Source organism: Phoenix dactylifera, unplaced genomic scaffold (genome assembly GCF_009389715.1).
Source record: "Phoenix dactylifera cultivar Barhee BC4 unplaced genomic scaffold, palm_55x_up_171113_PBpolish2nd_filt_p 000611F, whole genome shotgun sequence".
Classification (NCBI taxonomy): Eukaryota; Viridiplantae; Streptophyta; class Magnoliopsida; order Arecales; family Arecaceae; genus Phoenix; species Phoenix dactylifera.
This window is the reverse complement of record NW_024068007.1, coordinates 165904-191587: the sequence shown is the minus strand read 5'-3', so window position 1 is coordinate 191587 and position 25684 is coordinate 165904. Positions and strand designations below refer to the sequence as shown.

Below are 25684 nucleotides of genomic sequence, written 5' to 3'. Positions count from 1 at the left end.
AATTACATTCTTAGCTATCTAATGATTTGACTCTAAGGATGGTCATTATCCTTTGAGGGATCAGCACACTACCATGATAAGTGTATGAGATCTATTTCATTTCAAGTTCTATCCCAAACACAACTAATTTTAATCAATCCTGTTGTGAATCGATCCTGATCCAATCTCGAGTGAACATGCATCAAGATGATAATTTCAATATGAGATTTTAGTCAATCACTTATCTAGTGTTAATCTTGCGAGTCTTATGAATTTTTGATAGTTGATCCAAAGCTATCTATCACACTGATTTTGATCGAGGAGAATGAGATCTTGGATTTATATTACTCAATGGGCTGAGCATCTGAAAGGCCTAGATCTCTTAAATTTCGAGGACGAAATTTTTTTAAGGGGGAGAGAATGTGAGATACGGGCTGAAGTCGGCAGCCCCAGCCGACTTCAGCCCCGTTTTCCTTTTTTTGGAAGGAGCCAGAGCAGGGGATCGCAGACGCGATCCCCTCCGGCTTCTTCGGGCGCAGCGAGGGCGGGGCGCCGCGGGCGTTACGCGGCAGCCCCGCGGTCATTCCGCGGCCACCCCACGGCCGCACGAGCGGCCGTTGATTTCGCCCCACCGCCGCGATTTTCGCGGCGGAGAGCTGTTGAAATGGGGTTATAAAACCCCCCAAGCCCTCCTTCCTAGGGCACCTCCAAACTCCACCTCCTCTTCCTCTCTTCCCTCCTCCTCCTCTCCTTGGTTACCGGATCCTCTTCCCGATCGTGCGCCGCCCGGACTCCCTCGTGGCCTGCCTCTGTTCCGAGATCCATCTCGGTTCCAAGCACTGCTACCGCCGCCGCTTGTCCACCGGATCGAGCAGCCGTGGCCGGGATCTGCCTCTCCGTCGACCGCCGGTGAGCCTCCCTCCTCTTTTGCCCTTGATTCCATGCCGAACAGCCCCACTTCCCTCTCTGTTTCGACCCCAAACCGAGATCTCTCTCGGTCTTTTTCTTCCCCGTTAGCTGCCGCAGCGGCCACTGACCGTCCCCGCAGCCGGCTGGCCGTCGACCGAGGGGTGGCCTCCGGCCATCCCGCCGCCCCCTTCCTCTTCCGCTCTCCCTCTCGGTCTTTCCCTGCCGTGGGGGGGGTTGGGGAGGAAGAAGGCCCTACGGGCCGAACAGGGCCAAGCATGGGCCCTGTGGGCCCGACCTGGGCCCGGTTCACTGTGGGCCCAACTTGGGCCCGGTTGAAAAAAAAAAAAGAAAAAGAAAAAGGATGAAACCCAGTCTAGACCCGAAATCCGAAATCCAGTTCAGACCCGAAACCCGAACCCGTTTAGCCAATAAATGAAATTTTGCAGATAAGCCCTTGACAGTATATTATTTCAAAAAAGAGTATTCTGTAATTTATGTTTGATCCCTATAAGAAAGATTTATTGCGTAAAGGTCCTAAAATATATTATTTAGTCCCTTCACTCAAGTTTTATTATAGAATAGTACCCCGTAATTAAGTATTAGTCTCTACAATGAATTTTTATTGCATAAATGAACCAATTAGATTCCAACCTTGGGGGCCTTATTGGGTCGGGGTATGCGGGCCCATTGGCCCGTGTTCGATGTGGGCCCTATTGGGCCATGCCCATTATGGGCCAACTCTGGGCCCTGTTAGGCCGTGTCCAATAATATTATTTTTAGTTTTGCTTAGCTCCGAAATTAATAATGAAATTAATTAAATGTTAACAGGTGAACCTGATCCGCCTGCCTGAATTAGGAATTAAGCGAGAAGAGGTAAGTAACTTAATACTTCGAGTGTGATTTCTAAATTATTTGATTAATAGATTAAATTCTGAAATGTGTTTTGTATTTAGTAAAATGGGTCTGGCATGTTAAATTTCTGAAAGTTATGCTTTGAAATCCGTAAACTATGATTGAAAAATTTATGAAATCTGTTTTTATATATATGTATTCTCAGCATGGCTATGATCTGTTCTGTTCTGTTCTGGCCCCGCCAATGGGGATTATACGTTGGCCCTGTCGACTTGTAATCTGTGAGGAACCGGTTTCGACACCGTACCACCGGTGATTAGAATAGTGGTATTTGGACACCGTACCACCGGTGATTAGAATAGTGGTATTTGGACACCGTACCACCGGTGCATAATAATAGTGGTGTTTGGCACCTTGTGCAACCCATGCCACTGGGTTACGTGGCCGTAGCCTATTATGTTGAGATTCTGGTATAAGAGTTTTTGGAAAAATGATAATAAGTTTTGAAAACAACAAATGATGTTATTTATGATTTATTCCAGACATTATCCTGTATTTTGATCTGATATGCTCTGACCCCACTCTGGGGTATTTTGTTGTTTACTGGGCTAGTGTAGCTCATTATTCTGTTTTCTTCATTTTTCAGATCCAGAGGCTTGATCACACGGGATTGGGGAGTGCGTTAGATTTTCCGACGATTCCTTCAGTTATTGACATTTTAGTTAGTTTAGTTTGGACATTTGAATTATGTTGGCATATGCTATTTTGAAATTTTGTAAGTCTGCTTTTGAACAATTTAAATAATTATGCCAGTTTTGAACATCTGTATCTGCTTTGATATGATCTGCTGCCTTGCACGCCTGTGCGGCCCGCCGTGCGGGCGTGCGGCGTCTGCCGCGCCTCGGGCTCGGGGCGTGACAGATATGTGAGGATCCGTGCGGGCGTGTGTTTAGTCCCACATCGGTTATTCGCTGGGTAGATCTTGGGTACTTATACAGGATCAAGGAACCCAAATAATAACTTCTGGCTAGCCATTTTGGGTGAGGTCCTGGGTTGTTACAAATGGTATCAGAGCGGACCCGGCTCATAACCTATGTGGACTAGGGGACACTGCAGCACGGATCTATTGGGGCTGACCACGGGCCAATCGTGGTGTCTGTGATTAGATTTGAATAGATATGAACCCTTAGCCTGACGAGGACGTCAGGGCTTGAACGGGGGGAGTATGTGAGGATCCGTGCGGGCGTGTGTTTAGTCCCACATCGGTTATTCGCTGGGTAGATCTTGGGTACTTATACAGGATCAAGGAACCCAAATAATAACTTCTGGCTAGCCATTTTGGGTGAGGTCCTGGGTTGTTACAAATAAATTCGGAGCAACTCCGAGGGAACCTGGACCTCTTGGAAGAAGCAAGAGAAATGGCGCAGGTTCGGATGGCGATGTATCAGCGGAGGGTGGCCCGACATTATAACTCCAAGGTCCGACCGAAACTTTTCAGAATCGGAGATCTGGTGCTAAGGCGAGCCAAAGCATCTCAACCCGCGGAAGGTGGGAAGCTGGCGCCAAATTGGGAAGGCCCGTATAGGGTTCGTTGGGTAAACCGACCTGGCTCCTACCAGTTGGAGGCCCTAGATGGTCGAGAAATTCCGAGGAGCTGGAATTCCGCTAACCTGCGGGCGTATTACCAGTAGAACGACAAAGCCAGGAAGACAGTTCGAAAAATGTACAATTCTTTTCATTTCAATAATTCCTGGTTACAACGGTGTGCTCGTGTGATTACAAAGAATTTCCAGAGGGGAATTGGGGAGTAAAGAAAACAAGGAAGAGATGGAGACTCCGTAGAGTTGAAGATCCGGGATCCCGAACCCTCCACCCGAAGCAGCTGCAATCCCACCGGGCGTGGGTGCTTCTCCCCGGAGGCGCCATCGACGCCTCACGCAAAAGACGAAGAGCCGGCGCGGACGAAGAAGAAGTGGACGAAGAAGGAGTTCATACTGCTCCTAGAGGAACGCCACCTCCAAAGGATATTCCGGCCCTCCCCAAGAGAAGGGGAGGGAAGGAATACAAGGGAGAAGAGCGCGAGGAGGCGCGATCCCGGATGAAGCGTCTGGCACAAAGCTCAATCGGGAGGTGGGACGGAAAAGAGGGGGGATGTGATCCCGGATGAAACGCCTAGGGCGGAGTTCCACCGGGGAGAATCTCCCCGTTGATCCCAGATGAAACGGCTAGTTGGCGGAAGTCGCGAGGGGCGCACCTCCCGTTCTTCCGGCAGGGGCTTCCCAGCCACGCACCGGAGAGGAGGTCCACGATCCATGGCAACCTGAACAGCTCCGGCTTGGCAGGCTCCACCGCACCTGCGCTTATATTTATAGCCAAACTGTGGCCCCCCGGTCGTTCCGATGCGGGTGGCTCCAATAAATGCGGGCGCATCGAATCCGGAGCCGTTCCAGCTCTCGAGGCATATCCTCCCACGATCTCCTAAGCGTCGTTCTCCTTAATTGCATTCTTTATGCAGGACACTCCGGACGGCGTGTATCCCACGGCACACGCATCTCCGCACGCGCCCAGGCCGCATCCGCCTCGAAGAACGCGCGTATCGCGGCCGCTTAACTGGCACTCCTCGCAAGTAGCAACTGGCCGATCCGATTTCCCAGGTAACGCCTCAATTAGCATTTAATAGCCTTCTGGTGTTCCCCAGGCGACGCGTCGAGAGGAGGAGAAATACGATCGCAGCTGGCCACGGAGAAACCCCGTCGAGCGGCAAGTGATAGGCGCGCGACCAACGAGCGGAATTCCCCGAGGCTCAGTCCTCGGATGCCAGGCTAACCCGATGATCATCCCGGGAGCAGACTAGCCTGAAGCCCCGACCGATTGCCTCGGCTTGCGCCAGCCTTGGCCGACCAACGAGCGGAATTCTCCGAGGCTCGGTCCTCGGATGCCAGGCTAACCCGATGATCATCCCGGGAGCAGACTAGCCTGAAGCCCCGACCGGTCGCCTCGGCTTGCGCCAGCCTTGGCCGACCAACGAGCGGAATTCCCCGAGGCTCGGTCCTCGGATGCCAGGCTAACCCGATGATCATCCCGGGAGCAAACTAGTCTGAAGCCCCGACCGGTCGCCTCGGCTTGCGCCAGCCTTGGCCGACCAACGAGCGGAATTCTCCGAGGCTCGGTCCTCGGATGCCAGGCTAACTCGATGATCATCCCGGGAGCAGACTAGCCTGAAGCCCCGACCGGTCGCCTCGGCTTGCGCCAGCCTTGGCCGACCAACGAGCGGAATTCCCCGAGGCTCGGCCCTCGGATGCCAGGCTAACCCGATGATCATCTCGGGAACAGACTAGCCTGAAGCCCCGACCGGTCGCCTCGGCTTGCGCCAGCCTTGGCCGACCAACGAGCGGAATTTTCCGAGGCTCGGCCCTCGGATGCCAGGCTAACCCGATGATCATCCCGGGAGCAGACTAGCCTGAAGCCCCGACCGGTCGCCTCGGCTTGCGCCAGCCTTGGCCGACCAACGAGCGGAATTTCCCGAGGCTCGGCCCTCGGATGCCGGGCTAACCCGATGATCATCCCGGGAGCAGACTAGCCTGAAGCCCCGACCGGTCGCCTCGGCTTGCGCCAGCCTTGGCCGACCAACGAGCGGAATTTCCCGAGGCTCGGCCCTCGGATGCCCGGCTAACTCGATGATCATCCCGGGAGCAGACTAGCCTGAAGCCCCGACCGGTCGCCTCGGCTTGCGCCAGTCTTGGCCGACCAACGAGCGGAATTTCTCGAGGCTCGGCCCTCGGATGCCAGGCTAACCCGATGATCATCCCGGGAGCAGACTAGCCTGAAGCCCCGACCGGTCGCCTCGGCTTGCGCCAGCCTTGGCCGACCAATGAGCGGAATTCCCCGAGGCTCGGCCCTCGGATGCCAGGCTAACCCGATGATCATCCCGGGAGCAGACTAGCCTGAAGCCCCGACCGGTCGCCTCGGCTTGCGCCAGCCTTGGCCGACCAACGAGCGGAATTTCCTGAGGCCTAACCCTCGGATGCCTGGCCTAGTGCCGGAAGAATTTTCTGAGGCCTAACCCTCGGATGCCTGGCCTAGTGCCGGATGAATTTCCTGAGGCCTAACCCTCGGATGCCTGGCCTAGCGCCGGAAGAATTTCCTGAGGCCTAACCCTCGGATGCCTGGCCTAGCGCCGGATGAATTTCCTGAGGCCTAACCCTCGGATGCCTGGCCTAGCGCCGGAAAAATTTCCTGAGGCCTAACCCTCGGATGCCTGGCCTAGTGCCGGAAGAATTTCCTGAGGCCTAATCCTCGGATGCCTGGCCTAGTGCCGGAAGAATTTCCTGAGGCCTAACCCTCGGATGCCTGGCCTAGTGCCGGATGAATTTTCTGAGGCCTAACCCTCGGATGCCTGGCCTAGCGCCGGAAGAATTTCCTGAGGCCTAACCCTCGGATGCCTGGCCTAGCGCCGGATGAATTTCCTGAGGCCTAACCCTCGGATGCCTGGCCTAGCGCCGGAAGAATTTCCTGAGGCCTAACCCTCGGATGCCTGGCCTAACGCCGGATGAATTTCCTGAGGCCTAACCCTCGGATGCCTGGCCTAGCGCCGGAGAAACTTCAAGAGTCAGGAGTCGGCGAGGCGCTACCGAGAGTTAAAAAGAGGAAGGATGAAAGTGAAATGAGGAAACACTCTGTTCGCATTAACTTTCGTTGCACCAGGGCCGAGACCCATACAACATGGCAAAACGCCAACATACAAAGAAAAGAACAAAGAAAAGTACAGAGGGTCAGCTTGGAGGAACCCCTGGGTCGGGAACGGCGAGCACACCCGCAAGGGGTAGGGAGACAGTTGGAGAATCAGCAGGCAATGGCATCGAAGGGGAGTCGAGGAGGGAGACCCCACTCAGGTCAATTTCGGGGTATCTAGCGGACACCCTCGCCAGGCCTTCATCGAAGCCTAAGACAAAGGAGTCGGACCCCGCGTCCGACATGTCACGGATGAACTCGGCGGACTGACGATAGGCCTGTACCGCCTGACGCCCGATTTCTGCGCTCTTCTCGGCCAGCGCCGCCTCCGCTCGCTCCGTAATCTGAGCTTTCGCCTCCATCACCTTCGCCACAATCCGGTCGTCCGCCTCGGAGGAGACCCTCAGCAGATCGGCCCGAGCCTCCATGTGCTTCGCCTCGGCAGCAACGCGAGCAGCCTCAGCCTCCTCCAGGCGCGAATGAAGCTCCTGGTTGCTCGCGCGGGACTCCTCCAAGGCCGATTCCAATTCGGCCAGCTTGGCTTCAAGAGATCGGGCTCGGTTGCGGGCGTTGTCGGCTGACTGCTGGGCCTTCTCCCACCTCTCCCGGAAGTCGGCAGCCTTCCGGGACTGCTCTTCGGCCCGCTCCTCCGCCTTCCTGATCTCGCCTTCGAGACCCGAGGCAACCTTGAGTTGCTCCTGAGTCTCCAACAGTTGCCTTTCGAGGGCGGCGAAGCCGAGTACCCGCTCTTCGGTCACCTGGAGCCTCGTCTCGAGGTCCCTGGTCGTCCTCCCCGCCGCAGCCTGGCCTCCCTCCTCTACAGCTTTCAGTCGGCTCTCGGCCCTCGCCAGAAGCCTCGCCTGTTCCTCGTGGCTCTCCTCCAGACGGATCATGTACTGGGCGAGCTAAGAGATAGGAAAAATGAGGGCGTCAGGCGGGGATCAATAGAGCCTATAAATGACAAAAGCGGCCAGAAGAACACTCACCGACATGAGACAGACGCAGCTGGCAGCTCCGACGTCAGGGATCCCCATCTGCCGGACCCGCCTACGGTCACTCTCCAGCAGCACCGTCTCGATGAGGTTTCGGGCGCCGGCGAAAGTGAAGGCTGACCCCGACTTCGCCCCGGAGCCGGACGGTGGTTCTGCGGCCTTACCCTTACCCATTGCTTGGGGGAGAGTCATGCTGACCGTGCTCGGGGCGGGGGCCGCTCCAGAAATCGACAGGGTCCCGCTCGGCCGGGGCCTCGGCGCGCTCCTTCTCGTATCATCCGAAGCCGACCGAGTCGAAGGCCGGGCTGGGGACCGATCGCGTCCGACCCGGCCGTCTCGGGCGCGCCCGGGTGACGCCTCCGGAAAAGCGGTAGTCTCATCACCGGAGGGCTGATACGGCGTCAACTGTCGGTCCGAGCCCGCGGCGTCCCCCTGATCGGTGGGACCGGACCCGTCTGTCGGCGTCGGAGTCGCCTGCTGGCGGGACTTCTTCGCCGGTGGGACCCCGCTCGGAGGAGTCCGTTTCTTCCTCCGGACCGCTTCCAGTAGGGACGCCCTACTGACAGCCATCGCCTTGTCCGACCGCATGACGTCGTCGATTTCTGCAAAAAGGACGAGATGGTCGGAGACTGAGAAACTGATGGAAAGAAGAAACGAAAGAGGAGAAAAGAGCTAAAAAAGAAGTGGTGGCGGGCTCACGGTCGGCGGGGACCGAGCTCAGACCGACGTTCACCAAGGCATCCTCGGAAATAAGGCGGGCCACCGGGGGAAGCCGGCCCTCGGCAACCAGCCCCCTCAAGACGGCAACGCCATCGGACTCCTCCCTCGACAACCTCGATAAGCCGATCGGGGACTTCATCGGCGTCTCCCAGGTTGTCCCGATTCCCCAAGAGGGATCTACGTCAATGAAAAAGAAACGCTCCTTCCAGCCGTGAATGGAGGAAGGAGCATCCTTGACGAGGCCGCACCCTCGCCGCGCCGCGAAGCACCACCACCCTCTGTCCCGGGGGTGGCCGTTCAGGCCGTAGCATTCCCAAAAGACATTCAGGGTGGCGGAAACCTCATGCATGCAGCAGAGAACCTGGAAGGCTGTCAGGGTGCGCCATGAGTTCGGCACCAGTTGCGTCGGCGCCACTCTTAAACCCCGAAGCACCTGCACGACTAAGTCCGAGGGGGGAAAGCGGAACCCAGCCCGAAGGATGTCCTCATTGATGGCGACCTTCCCTGGAGGAGGATGGGACATCCTCTCCTCAGGCCCCGGGAGCGTAATGTTGCAGGCTTCGGGAAGGTGGTACCGGGCCACGAACCTATCTAGGTCTTCAGGGACCAGCTCCGACTGAATGCGGTCCGCCCTTACTTCGTCCATCCCTAATGGCCAGTGAACCTACGGTCAGGACGGGGTCAAGAGGGGGAAGGCACCGGAACGACTGGAGTACACTAACACGAAAGGAGAAAGTACGGAGAGCCCTAAATTGAAGAGTGGGGCAACTCACCGGAAAGGAAGGAAGAACGGCTCCGAGAGCGTCAAAGGAGGAGCGAACGAACAGTTCGGCGGCAACGGCAGCGGCACAAGGGAGAAACTTGAAGATGCCTGTGAAGAGAAAGGCGGACGGGGGAGGGCCCCCGGTTAAATAGGCGGAGAGGCGGGTGACGCCTCGGTGACGCCAGAGGACGCCTGGCTGCCGAAAGTTTGTTCGCGCCCCAAAGGCGAATCGACGCCATTAAGGAAGGATGTCCGCCGAAATCCGCAGACCGCCAGATCACCGACAACTGCCATACGCCATAAAGAAGGCGGGAAGCTCGGAGCGCGCGCGCCTTTCCGAGGGATGGCGGCAATCTCGAAGCATCACTCCCTTCACCCGTTCTCCTCCTGGTTCCAGGCTCGGGAGTGGGGGGCTACTGTTACGGGGGAACTTAGCCACCATGCCTCACGTGACCGGCACGCGCGCCCAGGAAGACTACGGCTGCCCCTTGATCCAGCAATCCGACCTCGGGTCGGATATCTTCGGCTCCGCAGCCCGACCCCGAGTCGGCTGCCCCTTGATCCAGCAATCCGACCTCGGGTCGGATATCTTCGGCTCCGCAGCCCGACCCCGAGTCGGCTGCCCCTTGATCCAGCAATCCGACCCCGAGTCGGCAATCTCTCGACAACAACAGACTGTTCCTCTGAGGCACGCCGCGGCCCCCTGCTCCACTACTCCCTGCAACGGCCGTATCCGGCGCTGCCCCACGATCCCCTGTAACAGCCGTACAAAGCGGAGCTCCACTATGCCCTGCCATGGCTGTAGCCAGCGCTGCCCCACGACGCCCTGTAACGGCCATGTCAGTGGCAGCCCCATCGTGCCACACGATGACGAATCCCCGGAAAAACCCCCCAGCCTGATATATATGAGGCTGGGGGGGAAGGGGGAGGGTAAGATATATCTTCCAGAGTATCATCTCACCTGCTACCTTCTCCTTCTCCTTCTCCTTCGATCTCCTCTGACTTGATCGTCGGAGGGCCCCCACTACCCCGGTGGTGGTGCGAGGCTTGCTTGCAGGTTTCACGGCGGAGGGCGGAGCGCAACCAAAGCAACTCAAAGGGAACCCCGTTCACATCGCTGTGCCAATCGTTCTCGGTTTGGACCACCAGCAACAGTAGGTTATCAATCTACCTATTTTTTCTTAGACAAAAAAAACCCTATCTATATATATACATACATCTATATGTATATGTATATGTATATGTACATATATATACATCTAAATATGTATATACATACATATACATCTATATGTATGTATATGAGAGAGAGACCATTAATTAGGGGGTTGAGAGGGTGAGTTAATATGGTAAAAAGACATAAAATACCTTTAAGAGTTATAAAAAATAAGGCCATTTTTTGTCCAATGAAAAATGGGTAGATTGATAACCTACCATGGAGATTGATAACCTACTCTCTTAAGGTTATCAATCTACCCATTTTTCATTGGACAAAAAATGGCCTTACTTTTTATAATTCTTAAGGGTATTTTATGTTTTTTTACAATTCCACATTAACTCACCCTCTCAACCCCCCAAATAATACTCTCTCTCTCTCTTTCTTTCTCTATCGGGTATATATTTATATGTGTGTGTATGTCTGTATGTATGTATACATATACATATATATATATACATGCATATACGTACGTATATATACATACATATATCTATCTATATATACATATATCTATATGTATGTATATACATATAGATACATCTATATGCATGTGTATATATATATATATATATATATATGTGTGTGTGTGTATGAGAGAGAGAAAGAGGATGAAACATTAATTGGGGGGTTAAGAGGATGAGTTAATGTGAGGTTATAAAAAAACATAAAATATTCTTAAGAGTTATAAAAAGTAAGGGTATTTTTTGTCCAATAAAAAATAGGTAGATTGATAATCTACGATAATAAAGAGTAAGTTACCAATTCCGATATATATATTTTTAAAAAAACACAGAGACATAAAGGCACCGACATTTACACCCACATAAGACACGCTCCCAACTACTTGGATTTTAATCTCCTCAATCTCCTACCGGAAACAATCAAACAAAAAGGATGGACGGCTGCAATTTGCCAATCACGACTACCACCCATTTCGAATGCTAGCTTCACTTGCTAGACGAGCGACGAACGCACAGAAAAAGAAGCCACCGTAAGTGCACTTGAACACTTCCTGCCGAAAGGAGCGGAGATAAAAGAGGGAAGGGAAAAAAAAATGCAGTCGGCTCCTCCGCCGGCCCCCAAGGAGTCCCGTCACCGCTTTTGTGTTCTCGTCATCGCCCTCCTCGCCCTCCTCCTCGTCCTCACCTACTCCTCCTCCTCCCCCGCCCCCCAGCTCCGATCCTCCGCCGCGCTCCTATCCTCCTCCTCGCCTCCTCCCTCCCTCGCCTACCTCCTCTCCGGCACCGCCGGCGACTCCGACCGCCTCCTCCGCCTCCTCCGCGCCGCCTACCACCCCAGGAACCTCTACCTGCTCCACCTCGACGGCGCTGCCCCCCAGGCCCAGCGCGACCGCCTTGCCCGCGCTGTCCGGGCCGCCCCGGCCTTCCGATCCACCCGCAACGTTCACGTCATCGGCAAGGCCGACTTCGCCAATACCCGCGGCTCCTCCGCTCTCGCCGCCATCCTCCACGGCGCCGCCATTCTGCTCCGCCTCGCACCTAATTGGGACTGGTTCATCAATCTCGATGCCTCCGATTACCCTCTCGTCACTCAGGATGGTAACATCCGTCTACCTATGCTTCCTTCCATAGAATTGGAGTTGTTTTTTAGCTGCAAAACGATCGAATTTTTCAAATCAAGATCATATTTTGATGGGGAGTTTGTGGACTGAGAGTTCAATTCTTGGGTGGAGTGCTAGGTCACTGAAACAACTCCATTGGTACAATTTTCTTTTGGTGAAATGGAAATGTGATAATGGTTGTGTCTGTTAAAGTTTCCGGTTCTTTACCTTTGAATAATACTACCTTTTGTTGGACTTGAGGAGGGGAAAAAACGGATCGCTGAAAGAAGCTCTATGCACCAATGTTAATTGTTTCTCTTTTGAGCAAGAAGTTATGTTGATGCTGATTTTATTTTGCGATTATTTCTCTTCTTCTTTTAAATCTTCTTCATCTTTTAGATTGGTGATACAATGACCCATTAGGGATGTCCATCTATGGTGTCTCTGATATGGATATCGTGAATGTGGAGGAAAATACACTTGCAATGGTACATTGGGGGATTATCTGTATGCTTGTGTAATTGAAATTTGAACCACACAAGTTTATGCCACATACAAATCTATAGATAGTATTTTTTGAATTTTGGAAATTTTGGGATGGCAGGATCAATGGCCTCTCCAATCCCTCCTACTTTGCCTTGTGGAAAGGCAGTAGGGCATTCAAAGACAGGAAAAACTTCTTAGCACCTGTTTGGATAATCCAACAGGATTTGGGCTGAATTTCCTGCTGGATTTGCCGACTGGGAAGCCCGTTTGAGCATGGAAAAGGTAAAAAGGACCTCCATGGGTTATTTTTTCTTCTTGCAGGCTAACAAGCCCACAGGCTGGGACTTCAACGGGCCTCTAAAAGATTTTAGGCAGGGTGGGCCAACAGGCCCATTGCTGCAGGATTACAAACAGGCCCTTAATGTTGAAACAGCTATGTCACTTGCACTTGCCATATGGTGACATATGGTTTGTAATTAGTCAGTTAGCCAACTTTTTTAAAGAATTGTTTGTTTAGAAGGAAGATCTACTAAGTTCATAACCTGCAATATCTAAAGTATCTCTAAACACGTATATCTGCCACTCAGGCGGTTGGGCTATTTGACCAGATTTTTTTTTAAAATATTTGACCCGGTGTTTATTATTTTGCAGATCTTCTTCATGTTTTCTCTTTCTTACCCAAGGATCTCAGCTTTGTTCAGCATTCGAGTTATATTGGTTGGAAAGAGTATGGTCATTTGAATCTTACTTTGTCCTTTTCCCCTCTCTTCCAATATCAAGCATTCTGCATGATTTTAATTTGTTATCATTAGCTTAACAAGTGCTTCGTATAATAGGTTGCGACGAATAAAACCAATTATTGTTGATCCTGGTCTTTATCTCTCAGCCAGAACTGATGTGTTTTATGCTACACAGAAGCGTGATTTGCCAAATGCCTACAGGTTATTCACAGGTTGTTATTGGTTTATTACACTTGATATGTTAACTATATTTTTTTTGTTAAGCATGCAATTTTATCTGGAAGCATCCGATGCCTAATCTTTGCAATTGTACGTGACTCTATCACTTTAAAATTTATTGGCAGAATTCATGTCATAGTGATGTGGATAAATTTCAGTTTACACAAATAGAACTAAGATATTAGATATGCACCACTTTTTTCATATTAATAATATGAAGGCGATGAATTATTTGTGAAAAAAGAGAGATTTAATTAGCTCGATACATTCTAACCGCTATAAAGTATTTTGTTAGCAGTCTGTAGTCAATATGTTGTAGTTTCACAAAGTTTTTTTAAAAGAAAACTCTAACAGTCAGCAATGAGTATGTTTTCCTCCATGGCAGACCATTTGAAAAATTGGTTTTCCAATTTATTTTAAGTTAGCTAAGATCAAAAATTTTCAAAGTGCTCAGTTTTCATATTAAAAATATTGGTGCAAATAGATATGTAATTTAAAACTCTTGAATTTTCTTCTGACAGTTATAAACATTTAATTCGAGTTCTGCCAAGAAAATTATGCAATGTTTCTAACATTTGTACTGATTATGTTTTACCTGATGATATCATGCATTTCTGATAGCAAAATAGTTGTCCATTGTAGTATGGGTTAAGAATGACAATTTTAAAGTATTTGCTTGAATGTTGTGGCTGTTTTCTCCAATAGATTGATTTCCATGAACTTTGAATTGGCAAAGGCTAGCAGTAAATTAGACAGAAGAGGGTTGTGAAAACAAAGACCATATTAAATTGATGTGGAGGGGCAACAAAAGAAATGATATACAAGGCAACAAAAGAAATGATATGCAAGTGAAACACCATAACTATTGTAATCCTTGGCCTTTATGAAAGTCCATGCCTACAGAAGAAATGGAGAGGCAAGAAACCAGTCGAAGAGAATAGAGTAGTAAGAATAAGGAATAGAGTTCAACAATTCAACAAGGTTTCCCTCATAGAAGACAAAGCTGCTATACTGATGAAGTAGAAGAGTTTTTTCTATCCACCCTCAGTCTTGCAAATAAACCTTATGTTTTCCATTGTATAATAAAAATCAACATCACCAAAGTAATAGGAAGAGGGAAGATGGGATCATCGAATAATAGAAATTATTTAAGGTCTAGAAGAAACTTGAAGAGTAACCCCTTGACTGAAGCAAAAGAGTTTCAATGCCAATATAGATTATTTGTTACATTATTTCTGAGCTCCTTTCTTATCATAACAACTGTATATAGGTTAGATCCCTGTATGATCTGAAGCCAGTGCCATTAAGTATGGTAGGGTCTTTTATTCTATCTAATTAAGCTTCTTTTTATAGGGTTTATATGCTTGAATGTAGATATTTCTTCCTTTCTCTTATGTTGAATCTGATAGAAGGTAACTATTGTGGAAGAATGTGGTTGACAGTTGCAGGTTGATGAGCATCAGAGTGAAATAGTTAATAACTAGGGGGCAAAAGGCTAGCATGAGCATATATTCTCTTCCAAATTAACAAGAAAGCAACTAGTTTTTCGTTATTCTCTCAGCAAAGGCACTTTGGTTTCTTAAGCTTAGCTTTGACTTTTCTAATATTTATTTTCATCTGCTTGACCAGTCTTGTAGATCCTACTTGTTATACTGACTGGTTTTATAATTTTTTGTTTGATGACTAAGGCAATGTGTCCCATTTGTCTGAATACATGAAAATGTCTGACATTTTTAAGAACCTAAAACAAAGACTTTCCTATACCGCCAAAAAATTATAAATATATAAATGAATATTAGTATTTTAGGATGTTGGTCTCTAGATTAAGTTGACCTTTAGCATTGCTTATGATTGGAAAGGAAATATTTCATCTCCCTTGATATCAAAGTAAAAGAAAAGACAGTTGTTTACACTTTAGTAAAAGTGCCAGTACACTTCATTTAATGTTATATACCACTAGTAATGGCTGAGTGCAAGGTGGGCAATGCACCTGGATATTTCTACAGTATCCATGTTGACTACTAAAGTGGAACATTTAATGTTAGGTGGTTATTTGGAGTTCAAAATCTTGTATAATTCATTTCTGGAAATAGGAAAAATTTGACACTAGGATCAACCAGGAAGTTTGGAAATTAAGGTGATTGGATAGGATAATCCGAGTTGCAACTAGTGGTTCTGATCATGGATTTGAGTTAGATATGCTTGAAAAAGATTTGTTTACTGTTCGAATATCCTAGGTTTCAAGAAGGTTTGTAAGCATATTGCTGGAGAGAAAATAGATTTAAAGGTGAAGTCTTCATATATATGAAAAGAGTTGTGGGGGTTGCAATAGTCGAGGACACAATGATAGAGAGCTAGTTAAGGTCATGGTTTTAAGTTTCGGCCAAAGCCGATATGTTTCAGCCATAACTAATTGATTTCAGCCAAGACCAAATCGAAATTGAATCCCAGTTTCGGGTTTCTGCAAATTTCGATTTTAGTCCTGTTTCAATGGTTTCGGACAAACTGACTGAAACTAATCATAAATGCTCTTTTATGTTTCTTAGTATTTACTATCATTTTTTTATCTGTTTGCATATAATATTAATTTTTGATGGATTTGATTTCTTTTTCTTGAGTAGAAGTAAGAGTAGATTATAAACATGATGTTTAATGAGCCAAGAACTGCAAAATGAGCCTTACACTTTATAAGGACTTACTTGAACAACTATGAGACATTTTATAGGAATAATATCTTTTTTCATATAAAACTTTCTGTGAAAGGGGGGACAGGTAGCAAGATCTAATCCTCAATGGGGATCCTTATTTCTTTTTTTATTTTTGTTTTGCATTTATCATCAGACAAGTACGGAAATTTGAATTTCTTTCACTAATACAAATTGTTAAGGAGAGACATATGTAAGTTGGTACAATCGGTGGCATTACTATATTCAGTATTTTAGTAGATGCCATACTTGTCTAACGTTCATTTTCAGTTGTTCTTGAACAATGAAATGGAATAGAGTTCCCCTATTTTTATTGGGCGTGCATACACAAATTGTATTACATAATAAACTTAACATAATTACCTACATTTAACATTCTATAACTACATGTATTTGATTACATAGCCAATTAGTTCTAAACAATGATAAAACAATGCCAGAATTAAATTTGTTTGTGATTTCTACTAGAAAATGAAGGAAAAATATTTGAATGCACTGGGCATTAAAAAGTTTCATAATTGCTAAATACAATGAATTTTTAAATAACAACATTCAAGAAATAAATAATATATATAATATGCATAGTATGAAATACCGATATGCATGACATTGACTATATTCACCAATGTGCAATATCAATGTTAGCCTAAAAGTGTCAAAACTTCAAAGAACTATATAACATACTCTAGATTATTGTGTATAACTTTTCTTAGTTTCTTTGATTTTTCTTTAATTCTTTTAATTTTTTGAATTTTATTTTCTTGACCAAAATTCTAAAACTTCGAGGGAAACTTCTGAAACTGCTGAAATTGAAACGTCATGGAGCCAGCCGAAATCGAAACAAACATCGATTTTTTATACCTTGATTAAGGTCATATTGGCATATATGTTGAAGATCTAAGAAGATCCTAATTAGAAGGGGTGCTTGAATTTGTGATAATTTTTTGGCAAGATAGAAAGGCTCAGATTATATACATAAATACATACATACACACACATGCGTATATTCATATGCATACATACATACATACATACATACATACATACATATATATATATGTATCAAGGAATGCCGTACCGGCCCGAAACGGCCGGTACGGGCCGGTACAAACCGGTCCGATCCTTGACCGGTACCGAAAACAGATGAAAACCGGTGCGAACCGGCCGGTACGGACCTCGTACCGGCCGGTTCGGACCCCGTACCGGCCGGTTCGCACCGGTACGGTTTTTTTTTTTTAAGAAACCACAGCGCGAAGCGCTGTGGCTTTTAAAACCGCCGCGCGTGGTTTTAAGGGAGAAGTGGCCCACGGGCCACTTCTTTCCAAAAAAAAATGTTTTTTTTTTTTTTTTTGGGAACCCCAGCGCCTCACGCTGTGGTTCCTAAAACCACCGCGTGGCGCGTGGTTTCAATAAACACGCGCCGCGCGTGGTTTTAAGAAGGAAGTGGCCAACGGGCCACTTCTTTCAAAAAAAAAAAAAAGATGCTGTGGCCGACAGGCCACAGCTTTTTTTTTTTTTTAATGGGAAAGGAAGTGGCCTCCGGCCACTCCTTCCCATAAAAAAACAAAGGAAGTGGCCTCCGGCCACTTCTTTCCCATCAAATCAACGAAAGAAGTGGCCGAAAGGCCACTTCTTTTCTGTTAATCTTGGATTAACAGCACGAAGTGGCCGAGAGTCTCGGCCACTTCTTAAGCCTCTCGTTCGGTTATAAAAACCGAACGAGGCTCTGTCCAGACTCCAAACAAATTGAGGTTCTAAAATCCAGGAGTGAGTCTCTAAAGAGTAATCAGAGACGGAAAGATTTGAGAGATAGCCCACAAATTGAGGAGGAGGTCCTGCCCAAAAAATCCAGCGGAGACTATTTAAGGTGCGGTTTTTTTATCCTATATTATTTCATTAATTTTGTTAATAATTTACTTAAAAAAAATAGTTTATAAATTACTTAAATAATAAGATAATGCAAAAATTTACTTTATTAGCTTAATTTTTTGATAAGTTGTCCTTTTATGATAGAAATGGAGCCATCAAGAAAAACGAACCCTGCAAAGCGTGATATTGGCTGGTCTTATGGGCGAAGACTTGGAAGTGAGGGGCAACGACACCAGTTTCAATGCAAGTTTTGCGACAAGGTTTTCAAGGGAGGAGGGGTAACCAGGTTGAAGCAACACTTAGCCGAAAATTTCGGTGAGGTTGCTACGTGCCGAAATTGTCCTAACGAGATTCGTGTGCTGATGAGGCAGAATCTCGCTGAGGCCAAAGAAGCGAAGGAGATGGCTTCCAAGAAGAGGGCGGAGGTCGATCGCCAAGCGGCAGAGCCACCTTCCTATCACTCTAGGGAGCCAGAGGAGGTCGAGGATCTAGATGAGGAGGAGGCAGATATTCAGGCGGCCATGCATGCAAGCCTGGATGATCAGTGGCAGCAGGAGGAGGTGGCCAGGCATAGGGCTCGATTTGGGCCCTCTGCATACGAGTCGGGCGGCGGTTCTCGAAGCACTAGACAAGATCCAGAGTTTTTGAGGACAACTTCAGTAAGGAAGGGCGTCGGCAAAGAACGTGGCCGGATTGCATCTATGCTGGGTAGTTTTGGTAGCCGAAAGAAGTCATCTAGAGGAATTCCAGAAGGAGCGACAATTCATGATGTAGATCCGCATGCTCTCCCCAGTAGAGATTCAAGGCAGCAGAGGGTAGACACAATGTGGATGAAGGATAAGAAAAAAACTATGTGGCGAGCTATTGGATCCTGGTTTCACTTCAGCCACATCCCAGCGAATGTGGCAGACAATACATACTACAGGTCTGCCATTGCCGCCATACAAGCTGCCGGTCCCGGTGTAGCTCCTCCAGGCCCGAAGGATATATACGGTGAGCTTCTTGACAACAATAAGGAGGAGCTGGAGAATTGGATTGACTCCTACAAGAGCAAGTGGCCCATATATGGACTAACCATCATGTGCGATGGTTGGACCGGTCCGACCAGGCGGAGCATCATCAACTTCCTGACATACTGTGATGCTAAGACCTTCTTCCACAAGTCGATTGATGCTTCGGCTTATGTGCACAACACCTCGTACATGCTAAAACTTATGGAGGATGTGATTGATCTGGTAGGAGAGGAGAATGTCGTGCAGGTCGTCACTGATAATGGGCCGCAATATAAGGCTGCCGGGCAGGTCTTGATGGAGCGGCGGCCACATATTTTCTGGACCCCATGTGCTGCACATTGTATCGATCTTATGTTGATGGACATTGGAAAGATTCGTAGGGTGCAATAAACGGTGGAGACAGCCCAACGCATTACGAGGTATATTTATAACCATAACTGGGTTCTTTCATTGATGAGAAAGTATGCAGGGGGAGAGATTCTGAGACCAGGAGTCACACGGTTTGCTACCAACTTCATCGCACTTGATAGCATACTCGAGAAGAGAGGAGCCCTACGTCAGATGTTTGCCAGTCCCGAGTGGTATGATAGTAGATATTCTTATGCCGTCACTGAAGGGGGCAAGATAGAAGACTTGGTGACGAGACAGCCATTCTGGCAGTGGGCTACTACAATAGTCAAGGCTATCAAACCATTATATGAAGTGCTGCGGGCCGTAGATAGCGAGATCTACCCCCAGATGGGGTTTTTGTATCACATGATGGTCAAGGCAAAGGATCAGATTATGGAGGCAGATCCAGCACATGGCCGGTCATACATCAACATCATTGAGCAACGGTGGGGAGCGCAAATGGGTACGAAATTACATTTAGCAGGTAAACTAAGATATAATTATAGTGACAATTATAGTGATGGATATAATTATATAATTATGCTAAGATAGTCTCGTATATGTGCAGCATACTACCTAAACCCCCGGTTTCAGTACAGCATAGATGGAATTGGTATGGATGAAACACTTCTGGATGCTTTGCGTAATGTGATTTACAAGATGGAGGCAGATCCAGAAAAAGCGGCCCTATGTCTTGAAGAGGTAATTATGATTTAGTAATTACCAGCATGTGTAAGTATATCAGCATCTTCAATTATTAACATGGTTTTCTTATGCTTATTTTTCACAGAGCAAATTATTTAGAGAGGGCAGCTACAGTTTTGGCCAACGAGCGGCTGTCGTCAGCAAACACAATATGAATCCAGGTACGTGACACATCAGGAAAACATTCACCTGGTGTTACTTAGTTACTATTATGGAACTATCATATATGTAATTTTCATAAATATTTTTGCAGCTGAATGGTGGGTGCATTTTGGCGGATCCGCGAGAAATCTAAAGCGGATAGCTATCCGGATCCTCTCCCAAACAGTCTCCTCTAGTGGATGTGAGCGCAATTGGTCCACCTTTGCCCTTATCCACAGCAAACAAAGAAACCGTTTGACGCAAAAGCGCCTCAACGACCTTGTTTATGTGCATTACAATTTGCGGTTGAGGCTAAAGTGCATCCAGGAGGAAGTGGAGCTCAAGTATACAGATCCGATTTACGGGTCTTTCACCGCTGATGACGATGATCCACTACTCGGCTGGCTTGTAGGCCAGCAGCAGGAGCCCGAGCTTGACGAGCCAGGATCGCCTCCACGACCAGCTACCTTCATAGCCACCGAAGCTGGGGTCGATCCAGAGCAATGGGCTGAGCGCAATATTCCACGCACTCCCAGAGCTGATCAGCCGCAGGCACAGGGGAGCCAGACAGAGAGGGCCAGGAAAGAAAAACAAAGAATCCCAATGGAGAGTGTCGAGGAAGAGACTTGGACTAGCAGCGATGAAGGTTCTGGTGGTGATGGATCTTCTAGCCATGGAGGGAGCGGAGGACAGTATGGTACTCATGAGACACAGCCGGAGGGTGGTCTTTATTTCACCGGTGAGTCCCAATTTATGGGTGCTACACAGGATACGGACCACGGTCGACCACCTGATAGATTTCGTGAGGATATTATTGGATATAGAAGACGGGCTCCTCGAGGTCGTTCAGGAAGACAGGATACGACTGCAGATCCGACAACATATGGATACGGATTCTATTATCCACAGCCTCAGCCTGACGAATATGAATATGGTGCAATGGATTTTGCTTCCGCTATATTTGGATGGGCCCCTACACAATCAGAGGACACCTCTCAGAGCCAGAGCGTGAGCGAGAGATCCGACAGTTCTTATAACCTGGCGCGCGTTCCTTCTGATTGGGTTGATTTGCCTCCTCCTGATTATACTTATGATCCAGATATCTACGAGAGCCATCGGCACTCGTCCCGATTTTAGATATCCTAGAGTACTTTAAATGTATGTAAATGATTGTATCTTAATTTGAAGATATTTTATGTGTATGATTTTATCATTTGGAACGGGAGGAAAACATAACATGCAATCATGCATCATATATGTTTCAAATTTCAACCCTAAATTTAAATATGAAAATATCAAAAATCATGAAAAAAGTAATAAAAAAACATCAATTTTCACTTAATTTAAGATCCAATAGAGACAACATTAAAAAAAAAAAAAGTCTGGCTCGCGGTAACGGCCGGTACGGTACCGGTCCGGCCGGCCACCGGTACGCCGATCCGGACCGGTACGGCGGACCTTGATATGTGTATATATATATATATATATATATATTAATTATATGTATGTACGTATCTATGTATGTAAGCATCTTTCTTGACAACATGAGACAAAGAGGTATGTTGACACGAAGGGAAAATAGTTTTAACTGTACATTTATTTCTAACATATTATATGAAATAAAACATTAGAATGTATTATTTGTATTTGCTCAATGAAACTTCTTAATTATGATACACAAAAAATGATAATAAACCGATTCTTAAAGAGGACAAATATTTACTTCTACTGTCATTATCATGGGGCAAACTCATTATTGGGACAGGTCAACTTTCCAGCATTCTCTAAAAGCTGCACCAAGAATCTGTAAAGCATTAAAGTATTTGTCAATTATCTGATGTAACATATTTGACATAAATTCTTGAAGCTGGACATGACAGTCTGGCTTGCGCATGCCTAATCTAACACAGATGGGAGTTATAAAATGATCTGAAAGAAACTTATACTAGCACCAGAGTTAGCCCTTCGAACAATGGTGGGCAAAGAAATAGTAAAAATAAGAATAAATGATTATGGTTATGGTTTTATATTACAAGGGAGTATTATACAATATTATGTCATTTCATTTGTGTCAACTGTATAATTCTTTTCCTTTCCAGTGGGTTGGCGGGGGGATGGTGGTGTTAAGTTGGTGAATGTGATATACTGATTAGTTGTCAAACTGATGGAGCGGAGATGCTAAGATGCTAAGCAGCATACTGTTGGTGCAGGTTCTGCTTCTGTAATCTTAAGTCGGAAATTTGTGGAGTACTGCATCTTGGGTACTGAGAATTTACCGCGTGCTCTTCTTATGTACTATGCAAACATGCCTTCATCGCACACAAACTACTTCCAGACTGTCCTCTGCAACTCCCCTGAATTTAATAGGACTATTGTTAACCACAATCTACGCTATGTAAAATGGGACATGCCCCCAAAAGAGGAACCCCGTGCACTGACTCTGAATGACTTGGAGAATATGACTCAGAGTGGTGCAGCCTTTGGTAGGAGGTTCGCCAAAGATGATCATATTCTTAACCACATCGATCAGGAGGTCTTGAATCGTGATCCCGGCAAGATAGTTCCAGGAGGCTGGTGTCTGGGTAAAGGCCATGGTGACCCATGCATGATCTGGGGTAGCGCAGATGTTTTGAGCCCAGGTCCTGGAGCCATGAGGCTTGCACGCTTCATCACACAGCTGCTCTCGACTGGGACTTTCCATTCACGTCAATGTGTATGGGACTAACCATGTAATTCAAGGTACACCTGCTTCTAGAAAATTTTATTAACTAATTCTTGTTTTTAGGTCTTATTGCACTGTTATTAGCTCTTATAGTGCTGTTGATTTATGATGTTCCGTTAGTATCTTGTTAGGTACTCTTAACCATCATTCAAATATATTTCCCTCTACCGCCTCTGTTTTGTTTCATGCTTAACCTGTCGGTAAACCAAGATGACTGTGGTGGGCATATTTTGTTAGTCCAATAGTAGATCAAATTAGGAACAAGAGTTATGCATAGCCAATTTTCATGTTTGCATCAGTTTATTCTTTAGCGTAGAATTGTTTGAGGTTGGATGTTATTAGTTCTTAATGGGTCTTGCAAGGTAACAGGAAATCCTTGTACCAAAGGTTTCTAAACATCATAATGTTCAATTGTTCACGGTGCATTGAGTGACCAGCATTGTAACCTTCCTTTATGAACTATGAGCAACTGAAATTGATGATTTTTGTTTAGACTTCCAATTGGTCAGTGTGTTTATATCAGAGGATCAGTTAGTATATTATTTGGTGACACATTTTTAGTTTTATTATGATGTCTTAATCAAGTAATTCTCGTATTGATTGGTCTTATTTAAAACCAATGAGGCCTGAGAAGGAATAAGCTTCAGAAAATTAGATCAAGGAGCTGACCCTTGAGGTTTAGATGTAGGAGGGTTTGGAGCTACTTCTAACTTACAGGAACTACTTTGCATATAGCTTTTGGTTTCTTTAAGGCAGCTCTAGATCATCTTTTTTGATGGTAAGGGAGGCGAAATGCCGCCCAAAAAGTCTAGATCATCAAAAGCTACATTTTCAGGTTTTTGACCCCGTTTTCTTTTTTTAATCTCTCTCATCTTTATTCTTCCATTGATTTTGAATTCACACAAACTACATGATGAAAACTCATTTTAGAAGGATCATGGATTTGATTTGCATTAGCATTATCATCATTTACATGAGAAAAGAAATAGGTGATATCTGATGATTTTGTTGTTTTTGAAGAGGATGGATAAGTCAACTTGAATATATTCATCAATTTTTTGGGAAATTCTATCATTGAAATCATCCTATATGCCTGACCAAAAAAATGAAAAAAAGAAAGCCACATTTTTTTTTTTTTGGTTGACAACTGTGGGTAGCCTTTGGTTGGTTTACAAAGTCATGGAGAACTCTGTGCCTGAGAACTTGAGCCAGCATCTGCCCATCATTGGGTGGCCGCTGTTAGGCTATCAGCTATTCAATTCGAAGATGATGAAGAGTTGGGGACAAGTCCCCCTCTATAAGGATTTTGAGCAATGGGATCGGACTGAATTTTCTATTGAATTGGATTGGGCTCCCAGTTCAAATTTTGTGGGAAGAAACAAAAGATGGAATTTTTTTGCTTCTTGTAGACCAACAAGCCCATGGTGACATTTAATTAGGAATTGGATAGGTCAACATGGCATATTCTTGCAGTAATATCCAAACAAATCCTTGAAGGAATATCTTTCAATTTTAGCAAAAAAAAAAAAAAGGAATATCTTTCAAGACATTAAAAATCGGCGCCAAGAATAGGCTTATTTTAAGGGGATAAGAGGGCATTCTACGTCATAAATTTATTACTATGTTGGTCGAAAAATATTCATATCACATGATAAGAAAAAATTATCATATCTAATTACTTTTTGTGCCCGTATCTTTTCTGTAAATGTATATTGGACTGTAAGAATAGCTTTATCCTTATGATAAAGAATTTGAGTTCACTTGGTTGGGCTAGGGGTATGTCAAATTATAGGATAAGCAGACAATTCTTGAGAATTATTTACCTAGAAAAATAATGGCAGAGAAAAAAAATTTAAACACATTTAGTTGGTGAAAAAAATATTTGAAAAAGTGGTACCGGAAAAGATTCCTAAGTAATCCTACATAATTTTCAATAATATTTTTGGATAAATAATTCAAGTAATGATTTTTTTTGTTCATCCCATTTATTAGGCATTTATGGCCCACTTAAATGAAGGTTGTCGGGTCATTTCAAATATTGAACTATATTTATATGAGTACTTGGTCTGTCTAATAAAAGAGATTTATCTAAAATGTTCAGCTTATGTTTTTTGTTGAGTTGGAACTTAGTATGATTGGCTAAATTAAAAAAAAAAGGGCATTTGTGAGTTTCAATAAAAAATGGGGGCATTTCAATCAAACAATGATAAATTCAGACTACCTTCACTCCATAATTTAGCGTAGAAAAAAATACTGCCTCTTTAATGATATTTATTTTACTCTCTCTCTCTCAGTAAAATAAATGTTAAGACCTATCATTTATTTCATTTTTTTTTTCCATGCTAAAAATAATAATCTGATATAAAACTCATTTTCCATGCTAGATTACGTCCAAACAAACGATCCTTAGAATGGTATCCTATGCACTCATTCCTCAAACAAATAAAACCTTCTATCTCCTGGAATAAGTACTAGCTCTTCAACAATATGTAAATAAATTCCATTTATCTCTTTCTAAAATTATTCCACAATCAAATATACCATAAAACAGACCAAGGTAAAATTTGGCTCTCAAAATGTTGCTCCTCTTTCTAATCATATTTAGCTCATCGAAATTTATTGAAACTTTCTTATTTTATCAGATAAGTTATAATAGGCAAGGTACGAAACATTTTTCTTGTTTTTATTGGGCTCCGGAAACATAGTTGGCAAGAAATCCAATCCTAGAGTAAGTATTTTTTCTTTAATTCCTAAAAGTAGGTTGTACCATTTACGGCTAGTTTATATTTTGAGAACATCAAACACAGTCAACCGGGAGTCCTACAACTACATGTTCTCTCCTAGCATCTTAATCACAGCCACAGAATCTTGTGGATAGATCTGGACCAGTAAGATATTGCTTTCACAGCCAATCTGCACCATCAAATTCTCAATCTGGAGGTGAATGGCAAAATAAAAATAGCCTTCT

General features: G+C 45.8%; 1 protein-coding gene across 1 annotated transcript; it reads left to right on the top strand.

Moving 5' to 3' along the window:
- Positions 1 to 11146: 11146 nt before the first annotated feature.
- LOC103717931 (beta-glucuronosyltransferase GlcAT14A-like) lies at positions 11147 to 22902 on the top strand. The gene is made up of 4 exons (XM_008806516.3): positions 11147 to 11724; positions 12864 to 12939; positions 13049 to 13164; positions 22205 to 22902. Exons 1-4 carry the CDS (start codon positions 11220 to 11222, stop codon positions 22717 to 22719), a joined length of 1212 nt encoding a protein of 403 aa, XP_008804738.2. The 5' UTR covers positions 11147 to 11219; the 3' UTR covers positions 22720 to 22902.
- The last annotated feature ends 2782 nt before the right edge of the window (positions 22903 to 25684 follow it).